Genomic DNA, 26,920 nt, shown 5'->3' with positions numbered 1-26,920 from the left:
ATGCTGTTCCATAAGCGCCCACACTGGAAATTCATTTGCTGGTAAATCAGAACATCCAAAACAAAATTTATATTGGAATCATATAGAAACTTGAGTGAAGATACACCCCCTCCTTTTTTTGTCTGTGTAATTTATGGTTAATTCCTGTTCTAGATCAACATTATAGACATGCATGTGTCACATTAGTGCTTGTATGAATAAGTGACACAAATACCCGAACTATACTGACTGGCATGTGATGGGGAAAATCTGAAGTGGCATGTTTTAAAATTTATGAGAAATAGGACATCATAGCTCATTTACTGAGACTCATGTAAACACTTCAGTAAAGTCTGCTTCAGTTACTATCGTCACATATTCAGAGGTATTCAGAAAGAAAGAGGAGAGGCTCACCCACCTGTATGTTCTGACTTGGTGCAAAGTAAACAGTAACTGCAGCTGTGATACATATATGTGAATTTTTGCGTGTATTCATATAATATTTTTTTTACCCCTGGTTTTGTGTGTTCATGTTCTGTTCTTTTGTATAATTAATCTATTTGTATGTTGTATATTCATTGTTTGTTCAGTAAAGTACATTTATTTAAAAAAAAAAAAAAAAGTAACTGCAGCTGTGTAAAAGCGAAATGTTGCCCTCTGCTGTCCGTGACCTGAAGTACAACGTAGTTTTAAAAAAATGATAAACGAGAGTTGTGTGTCACTACAGTTAATATAATTACGTATGATCAGTGCACCCTTACAACCTTTGAAAAGTAAAACTAAAGCCAACTCAGCTAACTGATTAACTTATTAAATGAAATTAATTAATAACTGAACTTCCTTTGGTTGTTGACTGTTGTACGAAACAAAGTGAATACGCCACCTTGTGATGGGCAGATAATAATGATAAATAATTAGTTCTTTTTTCCTTTCTTTTTAAACGGTGAGGATATTTGTCCTTTTTGCCTGATGGCCCGTCCTATACTCCACATGCACATGTAGACACATAAGAACTCTTGTGCCTTTAATGTGCACAAGACACATAAACAGAATAAAGCCCAGCTACAAAAACCACGACACAGATAAAACCAATGAAATAAAATTAAATCATAAATATGAATCCTATCTGGTTTCTGGTTATTTAGGAGTTACACAGTGTAATAGCCACCGATAGAAAGGATCTAAAGGGATGGTTCAGTCCTGCACTTTGGGACAATGATGAATTGTCCATGAAGCTGAAGAGGTTGTTCATTAACATGGGCTATTTTTGATTTTTAGCAGTGAAAGGTTCATGGACAGTTAATCCATTACTGTGCTACTGCTGGTATTACAGTACTGCAAGGTTTTCCTGTTTGTCTACATTATGTTTATTTAACAGCTTTATTTACAGATTACGTTACAAATTAGGATTTCATGTTGTTTTACAGTGTACTACTTTTGTTTTATTTGTTGTTAGGAATCAACCCCCTCAAATGAACTACTTAAATCATGTTGAATTTTCTTGTTCTTCTTGTTCTTCTTGTTCTTCTTCTCATTATTATTATTATTATTATTATTATTATTATTATTATTATTATTATTATTATTATTATTATTATTATCGGACCAGTGTATACCACCTGTAAATACTGTAAGTACGCCCATCAGCCATCAGATGGCGGCAAAACCAAGCTCAGCGCAAGAGGTTTTTGGCGCTCCAGTTGTCACGTGACTGCGCGTGCGCCACTTTTAACGGGCTTCGCGTAGCTCTCGCCGACGGTCGGCACTTTCTCTTACTTGGTCAGTGTGTGTTTGCGATAAAGCACCTGTCTGTTGCCTGCTCCATTTACATGATGAAGAACCTTCATTTTAAGGATTTCTTCTGGGTGAGGTTTTTTCTTGTCTTTTTTGTTTGTTTGTCTTTCTATGAAGTCGTGATTGGAATTAGAAACATTTTATTTTTTTGATTCAGCTTCAGATGGTTTAATTAAAAAATTGTATTTTTGTATTGTATTAATTATTAGAAACGGGAATCCTGTTGAGGGATCTAACGCTTGTAAAATAGTATGAAAACAGGAGCATCAAAACTAAGCTATTAAAAACAGTTGATATGAACTGCTGGGTTTTTGATAAGCATTCACGTGTAACCAGACCGATATTTTTATCAGATTACGTTTCTCTCTCTGCAGTGTAAATAGTGTAAATGTAATTTCCTTTAGTGGAGTAAAGAGTAAACTTCATAATCCAGCAGATTAGAGTGGAAATACTGAGAGTACCAATAACTTTGCTTCTACGCAACATAAGCAAATATGTGTAGTTACATTTCACTACAGGATTTTTGCATTGTCTAAATATGGCCTCATATGGTGTATTTTAAACCAATAAAAAGTCTGGCAAGTTGATTACAAGCTGTTGCCCTCACCTTAACTAAATTACAGAGATGCCTAGTCCCAAACATTAATTAAACTCAGAGTCAATCATTCTGAAGCTACAGTGCTCGTTTATGTCTGTAGGGATGTTTAAACAAGTTTAGCCAGTCTGGCTGTCGTACAGTTTAGACCTGTGTGGGAGGTGTGGGAGAAGAGGTAGCAGAGGTACAGCTTTCTGTTTCTTTTAGGATATGTGTTTTGCTGTAAAACTGTCTGCTGTAATACTGTTTGTGCATCTTGCTGACAGAACTCGGACCTGACCTCCACTGTCGGGTATGATGCCATCATTCAGTATCTCAATGATGGCAAGAGGACATGCAAGGAGGTGGAGGATTTTATGAAAGCCAGGTAATGCCGTCATCCTTATATGTAATAATGGACAACTGATGGGATGTTTGGCTCTAACCAAAGTCTGCAAAACTGTGTTCAAGCTTTAGATTTACAGGCCAGTTGTTGCCATCGATGTATAACTGACTGCAAGATAGATAGATGTAGTGCATGTTTTGGCTGCAGGCATGCAATTACGATGAAGAGGGTGAAAAGAAAATGAACTCTGAGAATGACAAGTGTAGTGGAGGAGGACAGCATTTTGAGATTAAGGACAGTACTGGAATACAACGAATAAAGAAATTTTTTGTTGCTATAATCTAAAAGAAATCAGATAAATACATATTTTGATTATGAATTATATAGTCAGTATAAAAGCTTTTGAGAAACTTTAGAAAGGTTATGGCATGAGTTTTCGATTAGTGAGGATTATTGTGACTTCCATTGTTGTCTTAACAAAGTGGAAACACAAACACGTCCTACCGTCTTGTAATTTGTGCAAAGGGCACTACTGCAGTTATATGATTAAATACCAGAAAGTAGTACAATTCTGCTTTCTAAAAATTCTCCAAGGTTAATTGTGCGCACTGGAATGATGTGACGCATCAGGTTTTATAATAGAGACGTATAAACATTCACATCTAATCATTAATTCCTCTTCCTCTTATAATAATTAATCTGTCCGTGCTCTCCCACACACACATGCGCACAGCAAAAAAACAAAAACACCCCACACATATAAAAGTCCAGTGTGTAGTCAGAAACGTGACCTAGTGAGGTTAATGCTATGAAAAAAGGAGGATATTATGCCATAACACAACTGGACGTTTCCTAACTTGGGACTCAGCATTTTTAAACCGCAGCGGTTTAAAAAATATTTGTGGGAAGATTTACCAAAATAAAAATAGAGTAAGGAACCATGGTCAGAGTGTTTTGTGGGAAACGGCGGCAACAATCGAATTCTTTCAGCTTTTAGTTATGCAAAAACAAATTCTTCAGGACACCAAAGAGCAGCCACGACAGCCCGCCCTCCACACCAGACCATCTTTGGTGTGGAGGAAGGACTCAGGTCAAACTTAGTTTGAGAACTTTCTGGTTTAGGTTGTTTGAGTCACATGTTTTATGATTTTTTTGTAAATGGTGTTAACTATATCTTGATCTGTTGTTGTGTAATTATATTTGAGATGTGTTAGAGTTGCATTTTACTTTAAGTCTCCTATTAGCATTGCTTAGCAAATTAAACAAATTTTAAGCGGTCAGCACTATAGCATGGTTATGCATTTGTATAGTAAAACTGTATTCAGTTGTATGTATGTTTTTTAATATTTATCATTGTATAATGCATATTAGAATTGATTAATTATTTTCCATTTACTTCTCCAACATTGCTTAAATGTGCCTGTCAAAACTCTTCAGGGAAAGAACAGACTCCAATTATAACACCACACATGTAAATGTTGTCCTGTCTGTTTTGTATCAGTTAATAATTTAATATGTAAATTTATAACTTCTGAAAAATACTGATAGTGAAGCCTAAGGGATGTATAAATGTAAATTTGTGATTAAGCATTACCTTTCAGAGATATCTAGTATGGGTTTTGCATGTAAATTCATATACAGTCTGTTGGCCTGACTGCTCTGTTTGTTGGCCGAATCTTTGCATGTATGCTTTTACGCTGCCCTCACTCTCAATTGGTTGTTTCTTTCAGGGCATCGGTTGAAGAGAAGTATGCCAAAGAACTCCTTAGTTTGTCCAAGAAGGTGTGTGGACACAGTGAGATGAAGTAAGCGACCTCTGTGTTGATATGCTGTTATTATGTGCTGTATTTACAGGAAGCCTCACCCCTTCTAATGCATGAGTGGGTTTCTGCAGTACTGACACAGTACCCTGTAGTCTGGATTCAAGTGTAGTGCAGAAAGTAAGGTCAAAGAAAACAATGAGTCTAGTCACCAAAGCTTCTTGTTGTTGTTCTCAGTCTGTTTCACAAGTTGAATTTCAAAATTAAGTTTGAACTTCTGTAAAATTGACGGTTTGGTTCTTAATGTTGATGTAGTCAGATTTTATATGACACTGATGTTTTATTAGCAAGCCTAGTTCCTGTTTAATGAGTGCTCGCACTAATTATAGGAAGGAACGACTTAGCTATATAATTTACTTCTTGAAATCATAGTGCATTATTGATAGACTCATCTTTTAAAGATGTCCTATCAAAGGAGTTACTTGAACTGCATTAAAGGCATTTTTCATCCATGTTTTTACAGCAACCTTGAGATCAGTTAGAATGAGATAGAATCGATGTGTTGTCAGGTTGTACTTTCATTGCTCTGATAGTTATTTACAGCATTTCAGTTGATTTATTCTAGACAAATGAATTGGTGTTTTTTTTTAGAGTCAGACAGAACTGTCTGACTCATATTTCTATAATTAAAATAGTAAAGATGTTGCTGATTCAGAGGCCTGCCAGCCAGTTTCACTTTAGTGGGTAAAAGGAGGAACTCTATAGAGAAAAATGTTATTCTTATTTGGCAAGTGAAAAATAACAAATTATAACTTTTTAGACAGAATACACAATTCATAAGACTATTTTAAGACCAGTCATATCACAAACTACGACTGGTATCAAATTACATGTATTATGTCTTTAAAAGTAATTCATTTAACTTAGTAATTCTTTTAGAAAACCTCCACAAGACTTTTCCTTCCTCTTTTAAAATGTGAACATTTTATTTTCTCAGGTTTGCTTGCTTGTTTGCACCATAGATTGTGACAATTTAAATCCTTGTGCGTAGCTTATTTAGTTCTTCTTTTTTGGAGTCAAACCTAACTATATTTGGACAAGAAGATGGTATGCTATCAGCTAAATGCTACATCTCTGCTAGCAAGATGCACCAATAGACTATGTGGGTGCATTGGACAGACACGCATACATTTAGATTAGCCACATCAAGTTTATTTTATTTGCATGGCATGTTTAAAACAAAAGTAATAATAGAAAAGAGCAGGTTGTCTTTAGGAGGACCTCAAAGGCCTAGAGGTATAAAGACATCTGTGATATATTGTGAAGCTGATTCACGGAGGGCTTTAAAAATGAATAAACGATATGTAAATAAATCCTGTATTTCAGAATCAATTCAATTGTACTGTCAACTGAATTAAAACAGGACTGATGTTTTATCTTTATGTTAACTTGAGAAACTCAGAGTTGCAGTGTTTTCTACACAAGACATGATAGAGCTGTGGATGAGTGTTTCTAAGTATCGCCGAGGTTCTTCATTGGGCTGTCAAATGTGTCAGGTAGCTAGTATCATCTATGTAAAAGTGAATATTGTTTTTATCAAAGCTAGAGCCACAGGGTGACATGCATAATGAGAAAAGAAGAGGTCCTAAAATGGATCCTTGAGGAATGCCATATTTGATAAACCATTGATCATAGTCCAGGATGCATGATTTGTATTTGCAAGCTCCAACACCAAAAATTCAATGTGCAGAATAATGTCTTCTTCTGCTTTTTCAGCACATTAAAGAGATCCCTGGACATGTTGAAATTACGTAAGCACTTTTTTTCTTACCTTAATCATGCCTGATTCCTTAATTACCCTAATCCTTGACTATAAAATCTATGATGACTGCAATCTGAAGTATGCTTTCGCCCTGCAGAGACTGAACAAGTGAGTCTGTCACATTTACAACTCGCCCAAAACATGAGGGAGGAGGCCAAGAAACTGGAAGACTTCAAAGAAAAGCAGAAAGAAACTAGAAAAAAGGTTTTTATTCACATTGCAATTCACTGAGATGTCGAAGGCATTCAGGTAATATATTAATGATGACGCTGAACTTTGTCATTTTAGGTAGAACAACAAATGGATGCTCTCCACAAACAGAGGTCCTCACAGTACAAGAAGACAATGGATGTAAGTAAAAATAAAAATCTTCAAAGACCAACCAGAACTGATGACTTTTCTGCAAGAACATTTTTGCTCCTTTCAGTTGTGATAACAAAAACAATAGTTTGATATAATTAGTTTGTGGATTCAGTCACATGAAGTAGCTGTGGTGATTGGTCTGCAAAACCAAAGTCAAAAACACGTCTTTATTCAAATTTTAAGGTTCAAAAGCAGCAGTCCTAAGCTCGTGTTCTGTCCCGTGTTTAGTAAAATGAAAACCAGAAGTATTTAAACAATGTGGCCCCAAGCAGATCTCCCATTGGTGAGTCACGTAAGACGAGTTTCAATTGTGTTGTGAAAATGCCGCTCTTATCCTTTTGCTGTTCTTCCTCTTTGGTGGGGGAAGTTGTGTTTACCAGTCTGGGAAGTGAAGAGCAGGGCAGCATTTAAAACCATTAAAATCTTTTCCAAAAGTAGAAGTTCTTGTCATCTCTGTGACAATAGAAATCAGATGGTGGCACCAAAAGACATGGTCTCTATAGACTGACTTTATTTATATATTTGGGGAATTTCTTTTTTTCACCAAAGTGTCAAAATACACTATTAAAGTACCTACTGTGGTTTTGTCTCAAGTCAAAGAAGACTTATGACCAGAAGTGTCGAGACAAAGAAGAAGCGGATCAGAACGTGAACCGAAACACCAACACCAACAACACCAAGAACATGGAAAAGGTACTGTGACAACAGCAGTCACCCGCACTGATCAGTATTTAATGTGATATAAATGAATGAAAGGATAAATGCTAAAGGCATTATATCATTTATTGGCCCCAGTTTTGAACTTTGAACCTTAAAATCTCTTTGAACTCTTACACATATACATGTACTTGTATTTGCTGCTATGACTTTCACTTATCTAAATCACTGGTCACAATTTCAAGAGGCTTTATTATTTTCTGAGTCGCTGAGACATCAATTGGAGTAAAAGTCTGTGTGTGAAACAGAGTACAATAAAGCAATCTGTGTGTGAGTGGGAGGGGGTAGTTGTGGCTTGTGGTAAATAAACGCCTTGAGCCTTCAGGGTAGAAAAGAGCCGTGTAAGTCCCAACCATTTACCACTGGAGTGCTTATTTCCGTTTTAGAGGTGTTGTTGTTAATGCCCATTTTTAAGGTGTCAACAAAACATATAACTGTACTTCAGAAAGCCTCAGTACTTAACAAGATAGATGCAGACTGATGAACACGTGGTTGCAAATGAAACATTAGTGTTTAGTGAGAAAAAGATACCCTTACTGGTTCTGACCCTCAGACTTCTGTTGATTATATCAGCTCATTGGTACAAAAAAAGTGGCAGACTGAAACAGGAATAATGTCTGTATGACCTTCAGTAGAGGGCTTTTTTCATTTTTAATATCTCATTCCTCCTTTTTTTGTCATGTTTCAGCTCTACGCAAAAGCACAGCAGGCAAAACAGAACGCAGAAGAAGCAGGTAAGAAAGCAAACAACAGCAGGGCGGAATGACTTAGCCTTTCAGTAACCCATTCACACACACTGTGATGATGCTGGCATCTTGGTCACGTCACTCCATTGCCCCAGTGTGCTTAACTTCAATATGGCAACATCTTCATAGTGACCATGCTGGCATGGAGAGATTAAGTTTAGCATTACACTATAGTGCCAGTGTATAGCCTCACATAACTGGAAGCATAGCCGAACGTGGCTTAAATATTCTCAGTTAATGCGCTGAGTTTGCTCATTTATACTTTTTATACTCTCTTCCATTTACAGACAGGTTATACCAGCAGAATGTCACTACACTGGGAAAGATTAGAGATGACTGGATAAAGGAGCATATCAAAGCCTGTGAGGTGAGACAACAACCTTCAAGTTCTAACAAAAGCACACATTATGGAAATGGGCCGAGTGATTTTGTTTTTGTTGTCCCCTTAGATGTTTGAGAAGCAGTCAGTGGAGCGGATCAACTTTCTGAGAAACACAGTCTGGACTCACCTCAACCAGTTATCCCAGCAATGTGTGACCAGTGACGAGGTAAAGTTTCCAGTTGCCACGATCTCTATAATCAGTATTTTTATATAAAGAGCGGGTCGAATGGTGGGAAATATCAGGGAGGTCGGTCTTAAGGCCACTTTAGCGTCTCATTGTTTTGATTCTACAGCTTGTGACTTTGCTGTCTTGGCTTTAGCCCACTGGTTTTATTAACCTCGAAGCCAACAACTGTTTTCAGCTGTACTACTTGGTCACACATTATAATATGACCCAAGAAAGGGGGGAATTCCCTGAACTGTTTTGTTCTGGACACTCCTGTTCTTTCAAAAGGATTGTAGAGGAAAGCAGTGACTCCTTTCCTGTAAAATACCTGGAAGTTTGGCAAGATTAATCCACTGATGTATAATACAATATACATCTTCCAATGTATGGAAAAATATTGATTGAATTTCTGCAAAATTTACAAGAAATTTTGCAATACTAAATGACCTATCTATCCATCCATCCATCCGTCAGGCCATTCTCTTGGACTTATCCAATTCAGGATCACTGGAACGTATTCCAGCTATTATAGGGCGAGAGACGGAACACCCTGAACAAGCCGCCAGCACTTAAGCAGTATTTATGCTCCAAAATACCCCAAATTTAGGCTGCACTTTAGTATCACAGCTGGAGTACTTAAATTTAACCATTAAAATGACTCAGTATGTACTTATTTCTTCCTTGTTGTAAAAGACATGACATAATCTGTTATTTGCTTATACGGATGTGCTAATCTTAGTATCTGCATAAGCACAGACATTTACACATTATATTTATACAGTCAGTTTTGCATTTATACCATGTTCTGCTCTCTGTATGTGTAAAAAACACAGTTATTTGCGGTTTAAGGTTCTTGGGCAACTTCATATATTTATATCTTTGTTGTGAGTTGCTTGGACTCTGAGCTTGTTTTACTGTCTTTTTTTGCATGTTCGCATAGCTCTATGAGGAAGTGAGGAAGTCACTAGAGCAGTGTGACATCCAGGAAGATATTGAACACTTTGTAAACCTCAGACAGACTGGTGATAAACCACCAGGTAGGACTCAACGACAGCACTGTATTTAAAGAGCTTCTTATCTAACAGCACAGTCTCATGAGTTACCAAAATGTCACCAATTTCCATCTTCCTCTCTAACAGTTCCGGTTGTGTATGAGAACTTCTATAGTGGTCAGAGATCTCCAACTGGAGCACCACCCTTTCGAATGCCTCCACCAGTCAACAGGTATGAAAGAGAAGGATTCCAGCAAAGGGTGCCGCCTCCCTCCTAACAGCATGGGAAATAATTATGTGATCCTCTGCTGAATTTGTTTGCTCACTTAAAATTTGTGGTAGTAACTTTAATGGAGAGAGACACATTATCAACAGGCAAACATGACTTAGGGGAGACGTTTCTTGTAGTTGGTCATCACTCTCTAAATCTAAATCTAAAGCAGCTCAAAGCTTCAGCTTCCTCCAAAGATTTTCTGTAGGATTGAGGTGGTTACCTCTTTATGACCTTAAGTTTAGGGTCACTGTCACGCTGGAAGATCCATCCACAGCCTTCAGTGTTCTGGCTGAGGAAAGGAGGTTCTTGTCCAAGATTTTTCGGTACATGGTTGCATTCACTGTCTCCTCAATGAGGTGAAGTCATTGTGTACCCTAAGCAGGAAAACAGCCTCAAAGCATGTTTCTACATCAGTGCTTGACTGTGGGGATGGTGTTCTTTGGGTCATTTCTCCCCAAGCCATCTCTGAATCTTTTAGATGTTCACTGGGACAGGCCTCTACATGTGTCTTCTCCAACAGGGAGACTTTGCACTGTAAGATCTCAATCATTACAGCGTAGTGTGTAACTAGTGGTTTTCTTGGTGATTGCCTTCAGATCGTTAACAAGCTTCTCCCACGTAGTTTTGGGCCGATCCACCACCTTGCTCATCATCATCCTCACCCCATGAGGCAAGATCTTGGATGGAGTTTCAGAGCGAGGGCGACTCACTAAGCTGCTTGCTGTTGGTCTTGTAGCCCATTCCAGCCTTGTGCAGGTCTACAGTCTTGTCCCTGATGTCCTTTGACAGATCTTTGGTCTTGGTCATGGTGGTGGGGAGATTGGAATGGAATAAAACTGATTCTCATAAGTAGTTGAGATCAGGATTATCTGTAGTTGACTAATTAGTTGTTTGCTTGATTGTAATCTGTATGCCACATTGACACACAGTGGGCTTTTTGGCTTTTTGGTTGATATTCTGCATCGCTCCATAAAAATGAGAAACTTTTCATTTCTTTGGAAGTGAGCAAACTTACAAATTCAGCAGAGGATTAAATAGTTATTTCTCTCACACTGAAACCTGTTTTGCTACATGTGCAGAGCATTGTTGGGACACCTCTGATTCTTTGCTTTTTTTGCTCATATTCACTTTGCAGGAGGGGACCATTACCTCTGCCAACACAGAACAGTAATGGTGTGTTTGCTTTATTTGTATTTAAATACAGTGCACTATCAAAGTAGACTACCAACCCTCAAAATTATCTACTGTCCAGAGACCCCAAAGGTCCCAGGTTCACTCATCATGTGAGCCTATGTACAATGATTTGTTTCAGTTACTGAAAGTACTCCAAGCTCCAGTCAACAAATATTTAATATAAAATTATCGAATGTTGCTCTTTTTGTGTGATCACAGCCAAACTTAAATTCAGAGCATATGGTCACAGAAATTGGAGTCCAAGCAAGCATTCAGAAATTGTTTAACAGTTTTCCAAACTGTTGCCAGTTGTACTGGTTGAGTTCCTGGGGAAATAATGAAAATTGCACCATCAGTCATTTTTACAAGCATAATATATATTTTTTAAATAGTTAAAAGCCCAATGAAAGGTCTTGTTTTATTAAGCACACAGTCGGTTGTCTCGACAACATCTACATTCCTAAAAATTTGAGGCCTGCATAGAGAATCTTTAGGGTTTTTGTTTTGGAATACCTAAATGTGGTCACATTGTAGGCACAGTTTACCTGCTGTAGTGTTCATCGGGCAGCACAACAGCTTCACAGGCCACAGCTTTTACATCAAAGTGCCAAACCAGCCAGTTAAGACATCTGCTTTAGTGTGGCGTAAAATGTAGGGCCAAGCCTGCATTCCAGTCCCATTTAACTTTGAGTAGAGCATGCTTAGTCAGCACTGAAATTAGAACTTCCACACAGAAAACTGTAGATCATAATAACCAGGAAATCATACTGGTTATCAACCAGAACCAGTAATACATCCTGGGATCTTCCAAGCATGTTCTATTTGCATTTTATGTATTTGTGAATGTTTGAAACAGAATATTTGTGTATTTCCTTTGTTCCATGCTTCTGCTTTTTACACTTAAACGTTAAATGTTTTTCAATGTTTGCTTTTATTGCAGATGATTCGCACTACTCAACAGTGGAGGACGCAGGCTACAGTGTTATCCAGTACTAGCACACATATCTGCAGGAGGAATTACTGCACACACTGTAGACTGTTCTTTGTGTCAAACCTCAGGGTTACTTTGTACTTCTCCTCACTTCCTCTTTTATGATTTCCTGTAAAAGGAAGGTCATACCAGAGAGGAAAACGTGTGTCATAAATGCACGTAGAGTTTCAGGTTTAAGTAATAGTGAACATTTTATTTTGGAGTACTTGATTCTGTTTTTAAAAGTAGAACAGACTTAAATGGTGATGCTTTTGCAGCACGTTAGTGATAAACATCTACAGCTGTATTGTTGAATTCCTGTATTAATGTAGGGGCTCATTGTGCTGACAGACAGCCTTTTAATGTGTTGGTGTCATGCAAGGTTCTTTCTTCTACATGACTGCGTCACATTTTACTTTTAGTTATTTAAAAAAAAATAGTCTATTCATATTTTAAACACAATAAGATCTTGTGTAATCTAGGTTTCATTTCCCCTTGAGTATGAAAGGTATACGAGAAAGCCTCATGCACACACAGTAGACACACCCTAGTCAAGTGCAACCTGCACCCAACACTTTTTCAGACACGGGTTAAAGGTTTTATGCTCTGAACCAACATTCCTGTAATTAAAATGTGAGTGATGATGATTTATAATATATTTCTGAATTTTGGAGGAGGATTGTAAGAGTTTCACTGTGTTTTTGTTTTTTTTCTTCTGCCCATATTAATGACTTTTTGTAGCAAAAAGTAAATAGATAGCGTTTGATTCTGCGACCGATCTGCTGTTGGTTTTTGTTAAAAACATTGTTCTTCACTGCACTTCTTGAGACATTTTTATTCATTAAACAGTGTTTTTACAATACTGTACAAAAATCTTCAGACACCCCTCATTCCTTTAAATTTAATAAGTGCAACAATTTATTTAAACGTGTGCAAACAAACATGGAAATAAAGCGTACAATTCTAATGAGTTTGAAAGCCAATAGTACGATCACATTTATTCAACAAGCCTGAACTCTTTTAGTCAAAATTGCTTCTGATTTCTTTAAGTAGTCTACAGGAACAGTTCTTCAAGGCTTCTTGAAGGACATTCAAAGCTCTTCTTCAAATGTTCACAGCCTTTTGTTCTGTTCTCTCTCAGGATGATCCCACACTGCTTCAGTAATGTTGAGATACAGGCTCTGGGGAGGCCAATCCATGACTGTTAGTGGGCATTTTTATGTCCAGGCATGCTTTTACTTCAGTGGCAGTGTGTTTAGGATCACGTGGTTGTGTTTGTCATGCTAAGAGATGAAGCTATTGCTATCACACTCTTTATGTAGTGTTGCGTTATTTATTGAAATCTGACTGTACTTTTCTACATTTTTAATCCTGTCAATTTTTGCATTTTTTTTTTTAACAATGGTCAAAAGCCAAGATGCAGCTCCAATGATGACAGACCCTCAACTGTGATATACAGGTGGTTGTAGGCACCTCTCTCATCTTGATTCCAGTTTTTGTGCAGTTTGGCACACCTCAGCCTTTTCTCCCCATTCCCTTCCTTAAGAATAACTTCTTGATAGCCACCAAGACCATTTCTGATGGGGCTTTGGCAAACAGTAGATAAATCATCTGAAGATCCCTCTCTTGTCTCCTGTGTCAGCTCTTTGGATCTTGTCGTATTTTAAGGACATGACTGTCAGATACTGTTAATCTGCTGTAGATAGTTTTTATACCTGCAACTGCTTTTGTCTTCTGTACAGTTTTCTATATATGCCAAGTTTTCAGCAAATAGCTCTTTGGGTTGAAAAACACTATTTTATGCCTGTTAATCTGTGTTTTCTTTGGCATTTTTTGTAGATTCAACTACAGAAATGAGAGCTGGCTCAAGGCTTTTCCACAGCACTATAAATTGAGGCTCTTTCTGATCCCTGTGTTTATACAGGTTGTATGTTAGCTATAATATTTTCTCATGATCATCATCCATGACAAAATAACCATTTCAAATATAAAACAAATCAGCTTTATTTTATTTGTGGTCTTGTTTGCTTTTTTTTTCGTACATTTCAACATGACTTTATGCATCTCAAATTGTACAGTCCTCCTCAATGTGAGTAAAGAGTTCCTGGGAAGGGTCACTTCCTCTGTCCACTGGCTGCTACGCATCATAACGGTGTTTATTCTGCATACTGGAGTGGGGTTCAGATCCTCAGTTGGTTTGTTGTTACGCAGCATACTCTGACTTGATCATATCCAGAATTATCCGGATTGTCGCCTCACCTACATCAAGAACACTGAGTTAGATCTGTCTGTCTGTAGCTCGGATAAGCGATTAAACAATTAAATGTTTCCAGAGCAGCTTGGACACAATTTTAGTCACTGCTAGTTTAATTCCATTTCCACACAGCAATATGTGAAGCAAACTCAAATGAAAAGACAAAATTCAACAATACACTTGTCTGTATCTCAGTATAACGGCTCATTTCCTATGTACTATGTACATTATGTGGTGACCAAGACATTTTTTGGTGATAGAATGTGTCGGTTTACCCTCCAAATTCATCCTTGGGTTCTCCAGCTTCCTTTCAAGCAAAGAGTCCATCAACCTTCTCAAGTGTTTAAAGATCACACCAATCCGCACAGGAGCCTTTTAACGAGAGCGACACAAAGAGAACTTAATTCTGCAGCACTTTTCAGTAACACAGTTTAGATCTGCTGATCTAAACTGCTGGAAAACAACAAACTGAGGCAACAGTTCACACAATCTCACCAAAATTAGACAAAAGCTTGCAACAGCAGAAATTGAGAACAGATGGGCAGTATTTTTCTATTTCTGTCAAAATCTGGTGCGAACAACACCAAAGCATGGTGGTGATGGTGTGGAGGATATTTTGTACCATCAGTGTACCATCTTCTGTTGAACATACCATGTCACAAAACTCAAACCATCAAACTGGTTTCTTGAACATGACAATGAGTTCACTACTCAAATTGCCTCAAATGGAAGCTATATTAAACTAATCCTAAAGTAATCCCCGTGACCTCTGACCTGGAAATGAATCCATCCATCCAAGGTGATGAGCCTCTCTCTGTGCTGAACATCAATGTCGCCTCCAAACAGCAGCATGGGGAAAGGAGAAATCAGAGTGGTGTCTCGAAGGTAGATCTTAGTGTATTTCACCTGCGGATAAAAACAAACAAACATGTTTTTAACACAAGTGTGAATCACCGATAAGGCCTTCGCACACGCGTGCACACACACACTCTTAATCCATACCTTCTCCTGGTACAGCAGCCAGCCGTGCGTCTGCAGGTTGCGGTTAACAGAGGAAAAGTGGACCTGAGCCTTGCCCTGAGGCGTCTCCACTGTGCAGGCCACGTGCTCAAGCACGTCCACAGAAGGGGTACATAAAACCCGGGCCACGTTGTCATAGAGTCCAGCAGTCAGCACAGCATTCAGGACAGAGATCTGCTGCTTGGACATAGAGGCCGCCTGCGGCTTTAAGCTGGAGGAGGACGAGGAGCGAGACGACCAGAAACCCACCTGCTCCATCATCTTCATCAGCTCGTGCTTCACATCCTGCAGGGAAGATGGAGTCAGCGACATGGAATTAGATGGAAGAAGAAAAACTAATCCTACTAAAAAATTAAGCAGTGAACGTGCAGTGGACTCGAATCTTTACCTCTATTGTAATGAGAGCCGTTCGATTAAGAAAATGTTTCCTACAGTAGGACATTTCTCCTCTCAAGCCGTCAGTCTGTGAGTTCTTCCACCTGAAAGTATGATGATGGACACAAGTAAGTAACAAATAGCCTCCCTGAATGTCCTGACTTTTATCGTAATGGGCCTCCTGGCTTCTTTTCAGGCTGCTCTTTTAATAGATGTAGAATGTCTCCTGATTACTCACAACCACAAAAAAATCTAAAATAATGCATATCTAATGTTACTGTCAAAGAAAGGAAATGATTCCAGAACATTTCCTGTAATAAAATTATTAAACCCACGCCTTTTTAAAATCTTCAGACTGGTTCGTACCCCAGGTATGCGTTGTAGATGGTCAGGTGATCGGAGTTGGCTATTGCCAGTGCAGCTTTGGCCAGGTTAGCTTCTTCTTTTCTATTCATTGGTGTGAAGAAAGGAGATTTCTCTGTGATGGCTGCCGCGATGATTGCCTGAAACAAGTCTCTAGTTAATATTAGTTGGAAGATATGAAACAAAACAGTTTAACCTGACACATACGGGATCACTACAGGTGATCCCGTATGTGTCATATATCCCGTATAAGTCACTTGGATGAGTGACGAAATGTTTCTCCCACTAAAAACGTTACATCCAGATGAACAGAATCACCTTTTGGAGATTTATTTACCTGGATGATTGAAAATGCATCAAGACGTTTTAAAACAGTTCAACAAAACAAGATGTTAGCCTCACTCGCTTGGAACCAACCACACAGCACAGTTAGACTTACTATGGGCTCCAGGCAACCCAGGATGGCTCCGTAGATGAGCATCTTGCCGATCTTCACGTTGACCGGCAGGCTCGCCAAATGGTGTCCAAGAGGCGTGAGGATGTGATCATCAGGGTGACACGCTCCGATCTTCCTCAGCAGGTTTACAGCATTGCTGACCGACTGGGGCTGAGGAGCATCCAGGGCGCAGCTCAGAAAGTCCTCCGGGGAGCCGTACTGACATTTCTACCGGACAGGAGAAAGAGGAGTCAAGTGGTTTCCCCGTGTGGGAATTTTTGTTTCTGTGTGAATCAGAACGGTGTAGATACCATGATATGGAGACAAAGCTCCTCAAGTGGGACCCGCAGAATCTCTGGAATGGAGTAATCCATGAAGATATCAAACCTAAATTTAGGAGGGTGTTTAAAAAAAAAAAAAAAAAAAAAAAGAGCACAACAAATTAGCACATGACCTAAAACTGGAAAGGTTTTGCTTACTGTCTTTTCTGCTGACTGCATTCTTGATAAGATGATATAAGGAAGTATTTCTTGCTTTCTGGACTTGGTTCCATCCAGCTCTCTGCATTAGTGGACGATGAGCTTCGTACCTGTATTTTGGATAGAGCCTGAAGCAGAAGCCATTTCTGACACGTCCTGCTCTTCCCTGCCTCTGGAGGGCGCTGGCTTTGGAAATAAACGTTTCCACCAGGGAACTCATCTGGCTGCTCTCGTGATACCTGAAAAATGAGACAGAGTGGAGTTAGTTATGTCTATGCATGTAACACACAAGCAGGTACTTATTATTCATGTTTGTGTCATCTTTTCCTAAAAATTCCTAAATGACTTGATATAATAAAATCTGGTTGAGAGATTTGGGGTAATTTTTTTGTTTATTATCTAGTTCCACGTGGTCAAAAACTGTCCAATATCTTTATTGTCTTCCCACTAATAAAAAGACAACCAAACGCCAAAGTTGGGACTCTGTGTAAAATTTAAATAAAAAACAGAATTCAAGGATCTGCAAATCTCATATTTGACCGTATAAAAGATTTCAAATGTTGGTACATTTCTCCAATTTAAACATTTGTTTTCTCTGTTCTATTGTGAATAAAATTGTGGCTTTATGAGATTTGTAAATCATTACATTCTTTTTTGTGTTTTTTTTTTTAACATTTTGCACAACTTTCTAGCTTTTGTGGATTTGAACATACTGGACAAGATCCATTTCTGTTGCTGTTCTTGAGGTCTTACTTATTTTCTTTGGTCTTCCCAGTGTCGATGACGAACACAACATCAGGAATCGTCACACCTGTCTCAGCAATGTTAGTCGACAACACTATCTAAAAGTGACACAAAGCAGAGACAGGATTTTTGTTCTGCCTAAGACATGGAAGGATCAGTTATGATGCAAAATACAATTCGCATAATATTTCCTTGATTGTTTCTATGATTGTAGAACATTTTGAAGTACCTTTCTAACCCCAATAGGGGGCACTGTAAAGGCAGCGGCCTGATCCTTCGATGAGAGGGTCGAGTGTAGAGCAACAATCCGGTACCTTCAAGACAGACAAACGTGACAGTGAGGCAGGGGGAAAGTTTGTGTCACCGCTTCTTTTAGATTACTGATCAGTGCGTGCACGCCACCTGGTTTTATCCCGAAACCTCTTGTCTGAGGACAGCAGGTCGAACAGCTGCTGGATATGAGCCAAACCTGGCAGGAACACGAGAATGGCTCCATCCACATCCACAAACTGTGGAGCTTTGTCTGGCAGCGGCACCAACAGCAAAACAGGACAAATTTTTAAAAAAAACAAACCAAACACCCCCCCCCCCCCCCCCCCCGGATATTTCATATTTAATATAGAGAACATGAATGAATCTGTGACAAATGCTGCCAGTTTGTGTACCTAGGTAGTCTATGAGGTCAACAAGCAAGTCCATGTTGATCTTATTAGGGTTCATATACTGCAGCACATGTCGGGTCCTGCTGCTGAAGTGGTCGAGGTCAGGACCCAGGTCCCAGCCCGAAGACGAGTCCCTCACTATCACTTCCTGGAACAACGGGGAGCACACTGATGAGCTCATACTTAGGAATAATTTACAGGACAGTAACAGTCCACTCTTGTTTCAGAGTCCTGGTGAGGCATAACAGGACAAGACAAAATGGTAAGGAGAGCCGACATTACCTGGTGCTGCAAAGTCTTGCCACCTTTTTGTGTGACAGAGATTGTCACTTCCTCTTCTTCTTCAAGAATTTTCTGGCTGTACTCTGAGTCCTTTTCTAAGACGTATCCCGTCTGCTCCACTATGTCCTCCAAATGAAACACCTGAAGGAATAAACAAAGACACACACATTGTTGAAAACGTTTAAGCTTCTTGGCCTTATCCTTGCTCCCTAGTTTCATTCATGGTGGCCAGAAACAAATACAGGTCATCCCTGATATTCAGCGTTATTTGCAGTTCTATCATTTTGGGCTTTCTACGAAGGATGGCTAGCCTCTCCCTTAGATTTAGGGTGAGGAGTTCACTCATTCAAGAGTAAAACCGCTACTAGTTAACATTGAAAGGAGCAAGTTGAGGTAGTTCAGGCATCTGATTAAGATGAGATGTTCCAGGAATGTTCTAGCAGGAGGATGCTCCGGGGTAGACCCAGGACATGTTAAATAATTCGGTGTTTATCTGGGGACCCGGACACAGATAAGTGGAAGAAAATGGATGGATGGATAATTTTATTTAGAGTAGCCTCACGTCATTCCCAGTAACCCTGGATTTGGAGCAGCGCCTCAATTAATCGTCAGTAGCAAGCCAATTTAGCTCCTCCTCCCTTAAGTTCTTCCAATTGGCTTCCCCTTGTAAACAAACGTTTTAGAGCAGCAGGTGAGTGGGACTGAAATGTTAAGGATATCCACTCTCGCTGACATTAAACGGAGACAAGAGTAGAAAAAAATCTTTGAAAGCCTCAAGATTTACAGCAACTAAAAGTTTAGAGATACTCTGGTCATGCCTGAGGTCAGAAATGACAGACAACAGAATAACAGGAAGGATAGGCTAACAAGACAACTTCATAACTTACTGACTTAAAAAAGAAAAGTCCTCCAGTGCTTATACCCCTGGAGTCCACGGTTGGATGCTGCATGAAAACAAATTGGTAAAGCTTGTCTTACCTCCACTGGGAAGGTCCTGCCAGGAATGCTGATCACTGGGCAGCGGTTGAAGTAGTTGGAGAACTTGTCACAGTCCACCGTGGCACTCATGAGGATCAGCTGCAGATCAGATCTCTTCATCACAACATCCTTTAAGATGGTTAGCAGGAAGTCTGACTGGACACTGCGCTCATGGACCTGAGAGGATGGAGTTTAATATACTGAATTAGAAGAAGAAGAAGGAGGATGAGAAGAAATGCATCCATAGCTGTAAGTAAGTACCTCGTCTACAATGATGTGAGTGAGAGAGGTGAGGTGCCGGTCGTGCTGTAGCTTCCTCAGCAGAACTCCAGTGGTACAGTACAGCAGGCGCGTCCAGTCTCCGGACTGATTCTCCATCCGGATCTGGTACCCGCACAATGACGACTAAATTCAAGATGAAACGGGATCAGTACGGCAGGCTACGGTGTGATAAACATGTAGAAAAAAAAAAAAAAGAAGCATTTTCACCTTTGACCCTGGTCCATCCTCACAGCCTAGCTCCTGGCTGACTCTGCACGCCAGACTCATGGCAGATATTCTGCGTGGCTGAGTCACCACGATGTTGCAGGGCTGTGCCGCTGTTCCCCCGGTCAACAGGTCCTCCAGGAGGAACTGAGGAATCTGAGTGCTCTTCCCACTACCGGTCTCACCGGCCACCACCACCACAGGGTGGCGCTGCAAAGCCTCAAGGACTCGATGTCGGTGCTGAAAGACGGGAAGCTGCTCTCGCTCTGCCTTGAAGGTGGGACGCACGTTTAATAACACGGCTTCATTCAGTGCAAACGTGGAGAAGTTCAAGCGTATTTACCTGCAGTTTGCTGGCGAGCGGTGACTTCTTCAGCTTTAATAAGAGCTCTCTGGCTGCCTCCAGATCAGCTACCTCCCTCCTCCCACCTCTTTTCTCACTCTTGTCCTCCTGCTCTTGTCTTCTCTCCCCGATATCGAGACCGGCCAAATTCTCCCATGATTCTTCTGGCTCTTCATCACCATCTGCGCTCGATGCATGCTTCCCTTGGGACTGAGACTCCTGCCGTTGGCTCTGGTTCTGCTGCTGTTTGAGCCTGGTCAGCAGGCGGGAGATGAACTGGTCTCGAGGTTTGTTGGCAGCAGTGCGGCTCTCCTCCTCTTGCTGCTGCTCGCTGTCTCTCCACTCCAGCCACACATCTCTGTAGGTTGGAGGAAGCAGCTGGTGCACCGACTGTGTGAGAGAATAACAGGGGAGAGAATTCACTGCGCGCACATAAGACGAATAAAACAAAGCCAAAATGTAGCAGGCCAAACCATTAAAACTACTGCATCATGTACGCTGTGACTGTTACCTGTCCTTTAACCAGGTTGTAGAGTGCCAGAGTGGCTCCCAGATGTTGAGCTTGCATGCTGTCCTCTGTCAGGATGGTGGGACAAACTTCCAGAACATCATCTGGCCTCTGAACACGCACTCTGAGGCAAAGACATCACTTGGAATACGTGAAACAGCCAAGTACGTGAACCAAAAACCAGAAGCACGGAGACACACTCACTTGCATCTCCAGTATCTGCCGCAAGCAACCTTATGAAAAGCAGGCGGCGGGCTTTTTGGCAGGTTCTTTCGGACCCAGTCAATAAGGAACTGTTTGGGAGACTTTCCGGTCCAGCTGCGAGCCGTGTAGTCAAAGTTGCGGATGTCCTTGGGCTCATTCTTCTTCACAACTGCAAGAAAGAAAAGTAAGAAAAGGTCAGATTCTCAAAGGGATCTTACAGTACACATTTTAATGCTTGTCCTTATTTACAGTAAATCAGCTGATGCGTTGATTAAACGCGCTGGATGCTGATTAAACGTGGCAACAATGACAGTTGCACTAAGGTCCAGTATAAGATAAAGAAGGATTATTATGAACCATCAATCCTGCAAAGCTACACTATTAGCACATAAGTGAAAAAAAGTGAACTGGGCATAATAGGTCCCCTTTGAATAACGTGTAAAAAAAATGTTTCCTCTTCTGTGCACCTTTGTGAACAACATAAACATCCTACATGTTTCTACCTCACACAAATGAAGGACATTTTTCCTCAACGTCTTTGACCACCTGTGCAGATAATTACGATTCACCCAAACCATGAGCAGAGATCATCATTGAGGACAAACTCACATTTACATGTTATTCAGTTTTGTGAATGGATTTTCATAAAGCATGCCTTTGCAGTTGCACACAATTTCCTGAACTGTGACATTCCCTAAAGCTACTGTACGATGCATAAAACACGCACAGCCTCTATTATGTGTCAGTTTGGCTCACAAAGTGTACCCGTGTACCTTTCTCGGCCGGCGGGTCCTTCTCAGCTTGTTCAAATAAACTAAAGCCGAGCTCTTCTTTGTCTTCCTTCGCAGGAAGTATTTTCTTTTCTTTTTGAGGGGCGTCCACCACTTTTATGGCTGGATTGAACATGGGGTGGGACTCCAGCTGCTTCATTTCTAGAAAATAAAAACACCATGTTCAATTTTAAAAAAATCTTAAATATCCCCACAGGAAACAGTATACACTCACAGGCCACTTCATTAGGGATACCCGTTCAACTGCTTTCTTAACACAAACATGTCATCAGCCAATCACATGGCAGTAACTCAAACATGGTCAAAACACCTTCCTGGAGTTCAAAGCGAGCATGTTGGTACCATCTGATCATTCAGATTGCTCATGTGCACAACCACGTTCAGGGCTTACAGAGAATGATCTGAAAAACTGAAAGGATCCAGTGAGAAGCGGGACTCTGGGTGAAAATGCCATGTTGATGCCAAAGGTCAGAGGTCAGTGTAGAATGGCCAGAAACTGCTCTGTGCTGATAGAAAGACAAGAGTACCTCAAACAGACACTTGTTACAACCAAGGTATGCAGAAGATCATCTGGGAATGCACGAAATGTCAAACTTTGAAGCAGATGGACTACAGCAGTGGAAGACCACACCAGATTCCACTCCTGTCACCTAATTATCACCCAGCCTAATAAGTCTTCACTTCTTCTGCTACATTCGGATGGTAGGCTCAGAATTTGGAGTAAACAGCATAAAAGCATGGATCCATCCTGCCTTGTGTCAGTGATTCAGGCTGGTGATGGTAATAGCGTGGGGATAATTCCTTGCCACACTTTGAGCCCTGTGGTACCATTTAAGCATCATTTAAACACCACAGCCCACCCGAGTATTGTTGTCCATCCCTTTATGACCACAGTGTGCCCATCTTGTGATGGAAGCTTCCTGCAGCAACTGTGTGATGCTGTCATATCAATATGGATAAAATGTCTGAGGAATGTTTCCAACACCTGGCTGAATATATGCCACGAAGAAGGCAGCTCTGGATGCAAAAGGGGTCCAACCAGATACAAGCAAACTGTACCTAATGAAGTGGCCTGTGAGTGTATGTAAACGCTTTCTTTTGCAAAATGAGTTTGCAGCTTTGTCTTAGTTTTATGTACACGCACACACACCTTGCTGTATGATGCGTATCCTGTCCTGTGCCATCCTCTGGCCCGCCTTGTCTGCTTTGGTCTTGGCAGCAGCTGCCATTTCTTTAGCGTCAAACAGCTGAGCAGTCAGTATCAAATACCTGTCATTCTACACAGCAAAAAAGAATACAGACATAGTAACGAAAAATCAACTTCATAAATGACATTTACTTCAAAAGACGATCACATTTCATCTCATAGCCTTACTTTAACATTTTGGAATATGTGTCTGTTTTCTCTTATAATTGTAAATAAAGAGAATCTCAGAGCTCTGACTGTTCTTACTGGATCAAACTTCTCTTCCAGTTCAGGATTGCATGTCTTCTTCCCACCTTCCTCTTCCTCCTCTTCCTCTTCACTGCTTTGTTCTGCATACCTTAAGATCCAATCCTTCATGCTGGCAGCTTCATCCTTCTCTGTGGCCTGCCAAGCACCACACACACACACTTAGAAACTAGTTGACAGAACACCTCCTTTTCATCGAACACACCCTCTCTGCACAAACCTTGGTGATCTCTCTGCGGGTCGTGTTGTTTGACACTTTAGGGCTCTGAGCTGCAGGTTTCTGCTGGACTGGAGGCTGAAATCGAGGCCGGTTCTTCTGACTCTCCTCCTGCATCTGCTGGCTAAAACCATCTGGCAGCTCCTCTAGCAAAACAGATTATAAATCCAGAAAGTTACTCTTCTACCTTTAAGGACTCCCACGATGATGATGACAATAATGATGTTTGGATGACTGCTGATGCCGTATTACCATCTTTAAGGTTAAGGCAGAGCCAGTCGAGAGCAGAATGGAGATCTCCTCCGTACAGGATGCTACTCTTCATCGCCTCTTCAATGTGCTCCCTTTTAAAGTTAAACTTCTGTAGAGCTGTGTACAGGTCCTGAAAGCACATCAGGAGAAAAACAGCAGGGATGCAAAACACTAAAACTCAGTGTGGGTCAGCTGGAAGGAACCAAAGTGTTTTGTATTTACCAGCAACTTCTTGCTTGTAAGTCTTCCTGATATGGGCCCCTTGTCGCCATTCTCCTGTCTGAACTCATTGATCAATTTGATAATCTTCTTCTCCAGGTCAGCTTGGATAGCAACCTTTATTGAAAGGTAAAAATCACACCGAGTGTTATAATAATACAAGTTTTTTTTTAAACATGAAAGCTACTTGACACAATATAATAAGATTTTTGACTTACTTTAAGAATGGACTTATCGGAGACCCCACCAGTGTCCACCTGGGCGGTGTTGGTAAGACTGTAGGTCTTCGGAGCTGGAGTCAGGACAGAGAGCAACAAACAGACACCACTGCGTCAGACTTCAAGTTAATCCACTATTCACGTTTAAAATAAATAAATAAATAAATAAACCATGTCATTGATTTACTAACATGTTTATTGTTTTACAGGCTGGAAAATATCCCCCCAAAATACCCTGAAAACACTGTTTCATCCTCCAATATGTTTGTTACCTATCAGTTACCTTATCCAAGATAATATTGATTTAATTTTTTTGGCATGGCCCCCAGACCCTATCGTTTTACAGCATACCTCACGTTATCTAAAAAAAACAACAACAAAAAAACAAAAAAGGTAACTTGAACCTCAAGAAAATTAAAAAACTATATATTTATATTATTAATTACAGTAAACTTGTGGTCTTACAGGTCAAGTTTATTTATTTATTTATTTATTTGTTTATTTTTTTACATATTTACCTCAAGAAAAGGGCAAAAAAAAAAACTTTTTTCAAAAGTTTTTTTCTTTCTTTTTTGGACAATTTGGAGCAGCTGCAGGAGTGTTTGTAAAAGCATATTTTGAAGAAAGTGGAGCTCGGCCCTTTACCTGCGAAGCTGATGGGGCAGGTCAGGTTTCTTTTGTTTTGTTAAGTTTTGTTTTATTGTGCCCACCATGGTACATTTCCTCCTGAGAAGTTCTTGTCCAAGATCAGAGATGGTAAAGAAACTGTCATAGCTGATACTGTGTCCCCGCAGTTCAGTAGTCAAATCAAGGACTCGAAATCCTCCAGTCATCTTTGATTCCATGCACAGCTGGTTTTTGCATCCCTCACATTAAGTCGTATTTACCTGACTTGCTGGGGGCATGTATTGCCAGAAAGAATATTTTCAATGGAAAGTTGAAAAACGTTCATCTTACGTTACCTCTGGCCCTGGTCTGAGCATCAGACAAAGGAGCTGCACCCATCTCTCCCAGACATCCTTGATGGGAGCAAGCTTGTCAGCATCCTAAAGACTATCAGCAGTCTCATTGCAGGATCTCAACACTTCAACAAGAACACCAGTGCAGGCGCCCAGTTATTTCTCATCACTGCCATTCTAAATGTCACCATGGACTTCTTTTTCATTCAAGATCAGATGCATCTTTGTCCTCCTGTTGATAATCTATACTGTCCTCCTTCTATGAGGGTCATCCATATTACTGTGCTGTAAAGACATGATCCAGAGCTTTGCTTATTGCAAAAACCTTCTTATTTTTGCATGCTCCAAACTGGAGATGTGTATTCTGCGAGGCACCGACTAAACTGAGTTGGTCTGTACACATCTGTCCATTTCCATCCGGATGACCGTTTCAGGGAAGCAGTGAGGATAAAGGGGGCTGTTTGTTCAGGGAAGGAGATAAACGGTTAAAGAGAGAAGCCCCTAACTTCTCTCTGACTGTGTGAGTGAGCTCTCAGTGTTTATGATTTCTGTTTTGGCACTAATTATTGTTTTATTGTCTTATATTATAACTGGGTTGAAACCAGAGCTTTTTATAATTTAGTGAAATTAAATTTTCTTTTGTTTTGTTTTGTTTAAACAGAGATTCCGACAAAGTCAAAAAGGCTTCATGTAATAAGCCAATTTAAAAAACACTTTTATGCTTTTAAAATCTAAAAATGGATCAGAGTCGATCCCAACACAAGAGGAAGGTAAAGTGCTTGATGATTTAGTGGACCGCCTCTATGTGATTAAGAGACTGAAATAATGTTGTGCATGATTTTCATCTTATGTGTTTTGCCACAAATGGTTGTTTAACTTCATTTGGAAACACAAATGGTTGTTTAACTTCATTTGGAAACACAAATGGTTGTTTAACTTCATTTGGAAACACAAATGGTTGTTTAACTTCATTTGGAAACACAAATGGTTGTTTAACTTCATTTGGAAACAGCATATTGCATTAATATTAATTACAAGGCACTACATGCATGACATTATGATTGGGAGCTGAGCCCCCGTAAAAGTTTGAACCTAGAATCGCCCCTGTTGATGTTTAAAAAAAAAAAAGTAAATCCAGTAATAGTAAAAATATGTGTGATTAACCCATGTCATGCTCCATATTTCTGCCTGCTAAATCCATACAAAATCTTATTAATTGGAGTGAAAATACAGTGCAAACGCCTTAACCGTGGAGTGAAATGTTCACGCTGTGAGTGATTTTCACCTTTAGATTTGCTGTCTTTAGCCGGCTTGCTGGTGGCTGCCTGTTTCCTCGGCTCCTCGGCCACTCCATTCCCCGCAGCAGCCCCACCGCTCCGGCTCGGTGCGGCCGGAGCACTTGCTTGCGGTGGCGATTTCTTCTTCTTCCCCCCCATTAGGTCATCCAAACGCTGCCCGCTTTTGAGTCCTTTATGTGCCTGAGAGATGGGAAGACATCGGCGAATTGCCGGACAGATGTAAAGATATCAAATCAAGAGCGAACCTGAGAAAACGTTTTCTCCCCTTTTGCCCCGCACGGTTGCCGTAGCGGAAGTATTACCCGAAAACAACCTCGTGCT

At 40.2% G+C, this 26,920-nt stretch overlaps 2 protein-coding genes across 3 annotated transcripts; one reads left to right on the top strand and one right to left on the bottom strand.

Moving 5' to 3' along the window:
- The first annotated feature begins 1,726 nt into the window (after positions 1-1,726).
- Positions 1,727-14,054, top strand: pstpip2 (proline-serine-threonine phosphatase interacting protein 2). 2 transcript variants are annotated; one of them, XM_006789110.3, is made up of 14 exons: positions 1,727-1,844; positions 2,635-2,735; positions 4,424-4,498; positions 6,230-6,264; positions 6,373-6,479; positions 6,564-6,626; positions 7,233-7,331; positions 8,044-8,089; positions 8,389-8,468; positions 8,551-8,649; positions 9,590-9,686; positions 9,789-9,873; positions 11,051-11,088; positions 12,029-14,054. In XM_006789110.3, the coding sequence occupies exons 1-14, from the start codon at positions 1,809-1,811 to the stop codon at positions 12,082-12,084; spliced, it is 1,017 nt and encodes a 338-aa protein (XP_006789173.1). In that variant the 5' UTR covers positions 1,727-1,808; the 3' UTR covers positions 12,085-14,054. The 2 variants fall into 2 exon arrangements, with proteins under 2 accessions (XP_006789173.1, XP_035762793.1); XM_035906900.2 differs by lacking the exon at positions 11,051-11,088.
- dhx29 (DEAH (Asp-Glu-Ala-His) box polypeptide 29) lies at positions 12,879-26,880 on the bottom strand. Its single transcript, XM_006789109.3, has 28 exons — positions 26,587-26,880; positions 24,343-24,416; positions 24,128-24,241; positions 23,906-24,035; positions 23,657-23,799; positions 23,437-23,574; positions 23,134-23,260; positions 21,966-22,124; positions 21,193-21,361; positions 20,992-21,112; positions 20,481-20,870; positions 20,141-20,407; positions 19,913-20,056; positions 19,652-19,828; positions 18,674-18,814; positions 18,395-18,539; positions 18,132-18,252; positions 17,959-18,043; positions 17,739-17,827; positions 17,096-17,224; positions 16,818-16,893; positions 16,510-16,734; positions 16,074-16,210; positions 15,721-15,811; positions 15,315-15,617; positions 15,087-15,218; positions 14,588-14,684; positions 12,879-14,317 (listed from the first exon to the last, which is right to left on the bottom strand). The coding sequence occupies exons 1-28, from the start codon at positions 26,735-26,737 to the stop codon at positions 14,262-14,264; spliced, it is 4,131 nt and encodes a 1,376-aa protein (XP_006789172.2). The 5' UTR covers positions 26,738-26,880; the 3' UTR covers positions 12,879-14,261.
- Between the last annotated feature and the right edge of the window lie 40 nt (positions 26,881-26,920).

The sequence above is a fragment of the Neolamprologus brichardi genome, chromosome 7, assembly GCF_056152115.1.
Source record: "Neolamprologus brichardi isolate AB-2024 chromosome 7, ASM5615211v1, whole genome shotgun sequence".
NCBI lineage: Eukaryota > Metazoa > Chordata > Actinopteri > Cichliformes > Cichlidae > Neolamprologus > Neolamprologus brichardi.
This window is presented reverse-complemented; position numbering and strand designations above follow the sequence as displayed.

Bases quoted from the DNA above. Each gene is read 5' to 3' on its own strand.
- pstpip2 (XM_006789110.3), top strand. From the start codon at position 1,809: ATGATGAAGAACCTTCATTTTAAGGATTTCTTCTGG. The intron at 4,499-6,229 runs GTAAGCGACCTC...CTGCTTTTTCAG, and splicing joins TGTGGACACAGTGAGATGAA to CACATTAAAGAGATCCCTGG. The intron at 11,089-12,028 runs GTGTGTTTGCTT...CTTTTATTGCAG, and splicing joins GCCAACACAGAACAGTAATG to ATGATTCGCACTACTCAACA.
- dhx29 (XM_006789109.3), bottom strand. From the start codon at position 26,737: ATGGGGGGGAAGAAGAAGAAATCGCCACCGCAAGCAAGTGCTCCGGCC. The intron at 24,417-26,586 runs GTGAAAATCACT...TCCTGACTCCAG, and splicing joins TAAAGACAGCAAATCTAAAG to CTCCGAAGACCTACAGTCTT. The intron at 16,735-16,817 runs GTATCTACACCG...CCTGTCCGGTAG, and splicing joins AGCTTTGTCTCCATATCATG to AAATGTCAGTACGGCTCCCC.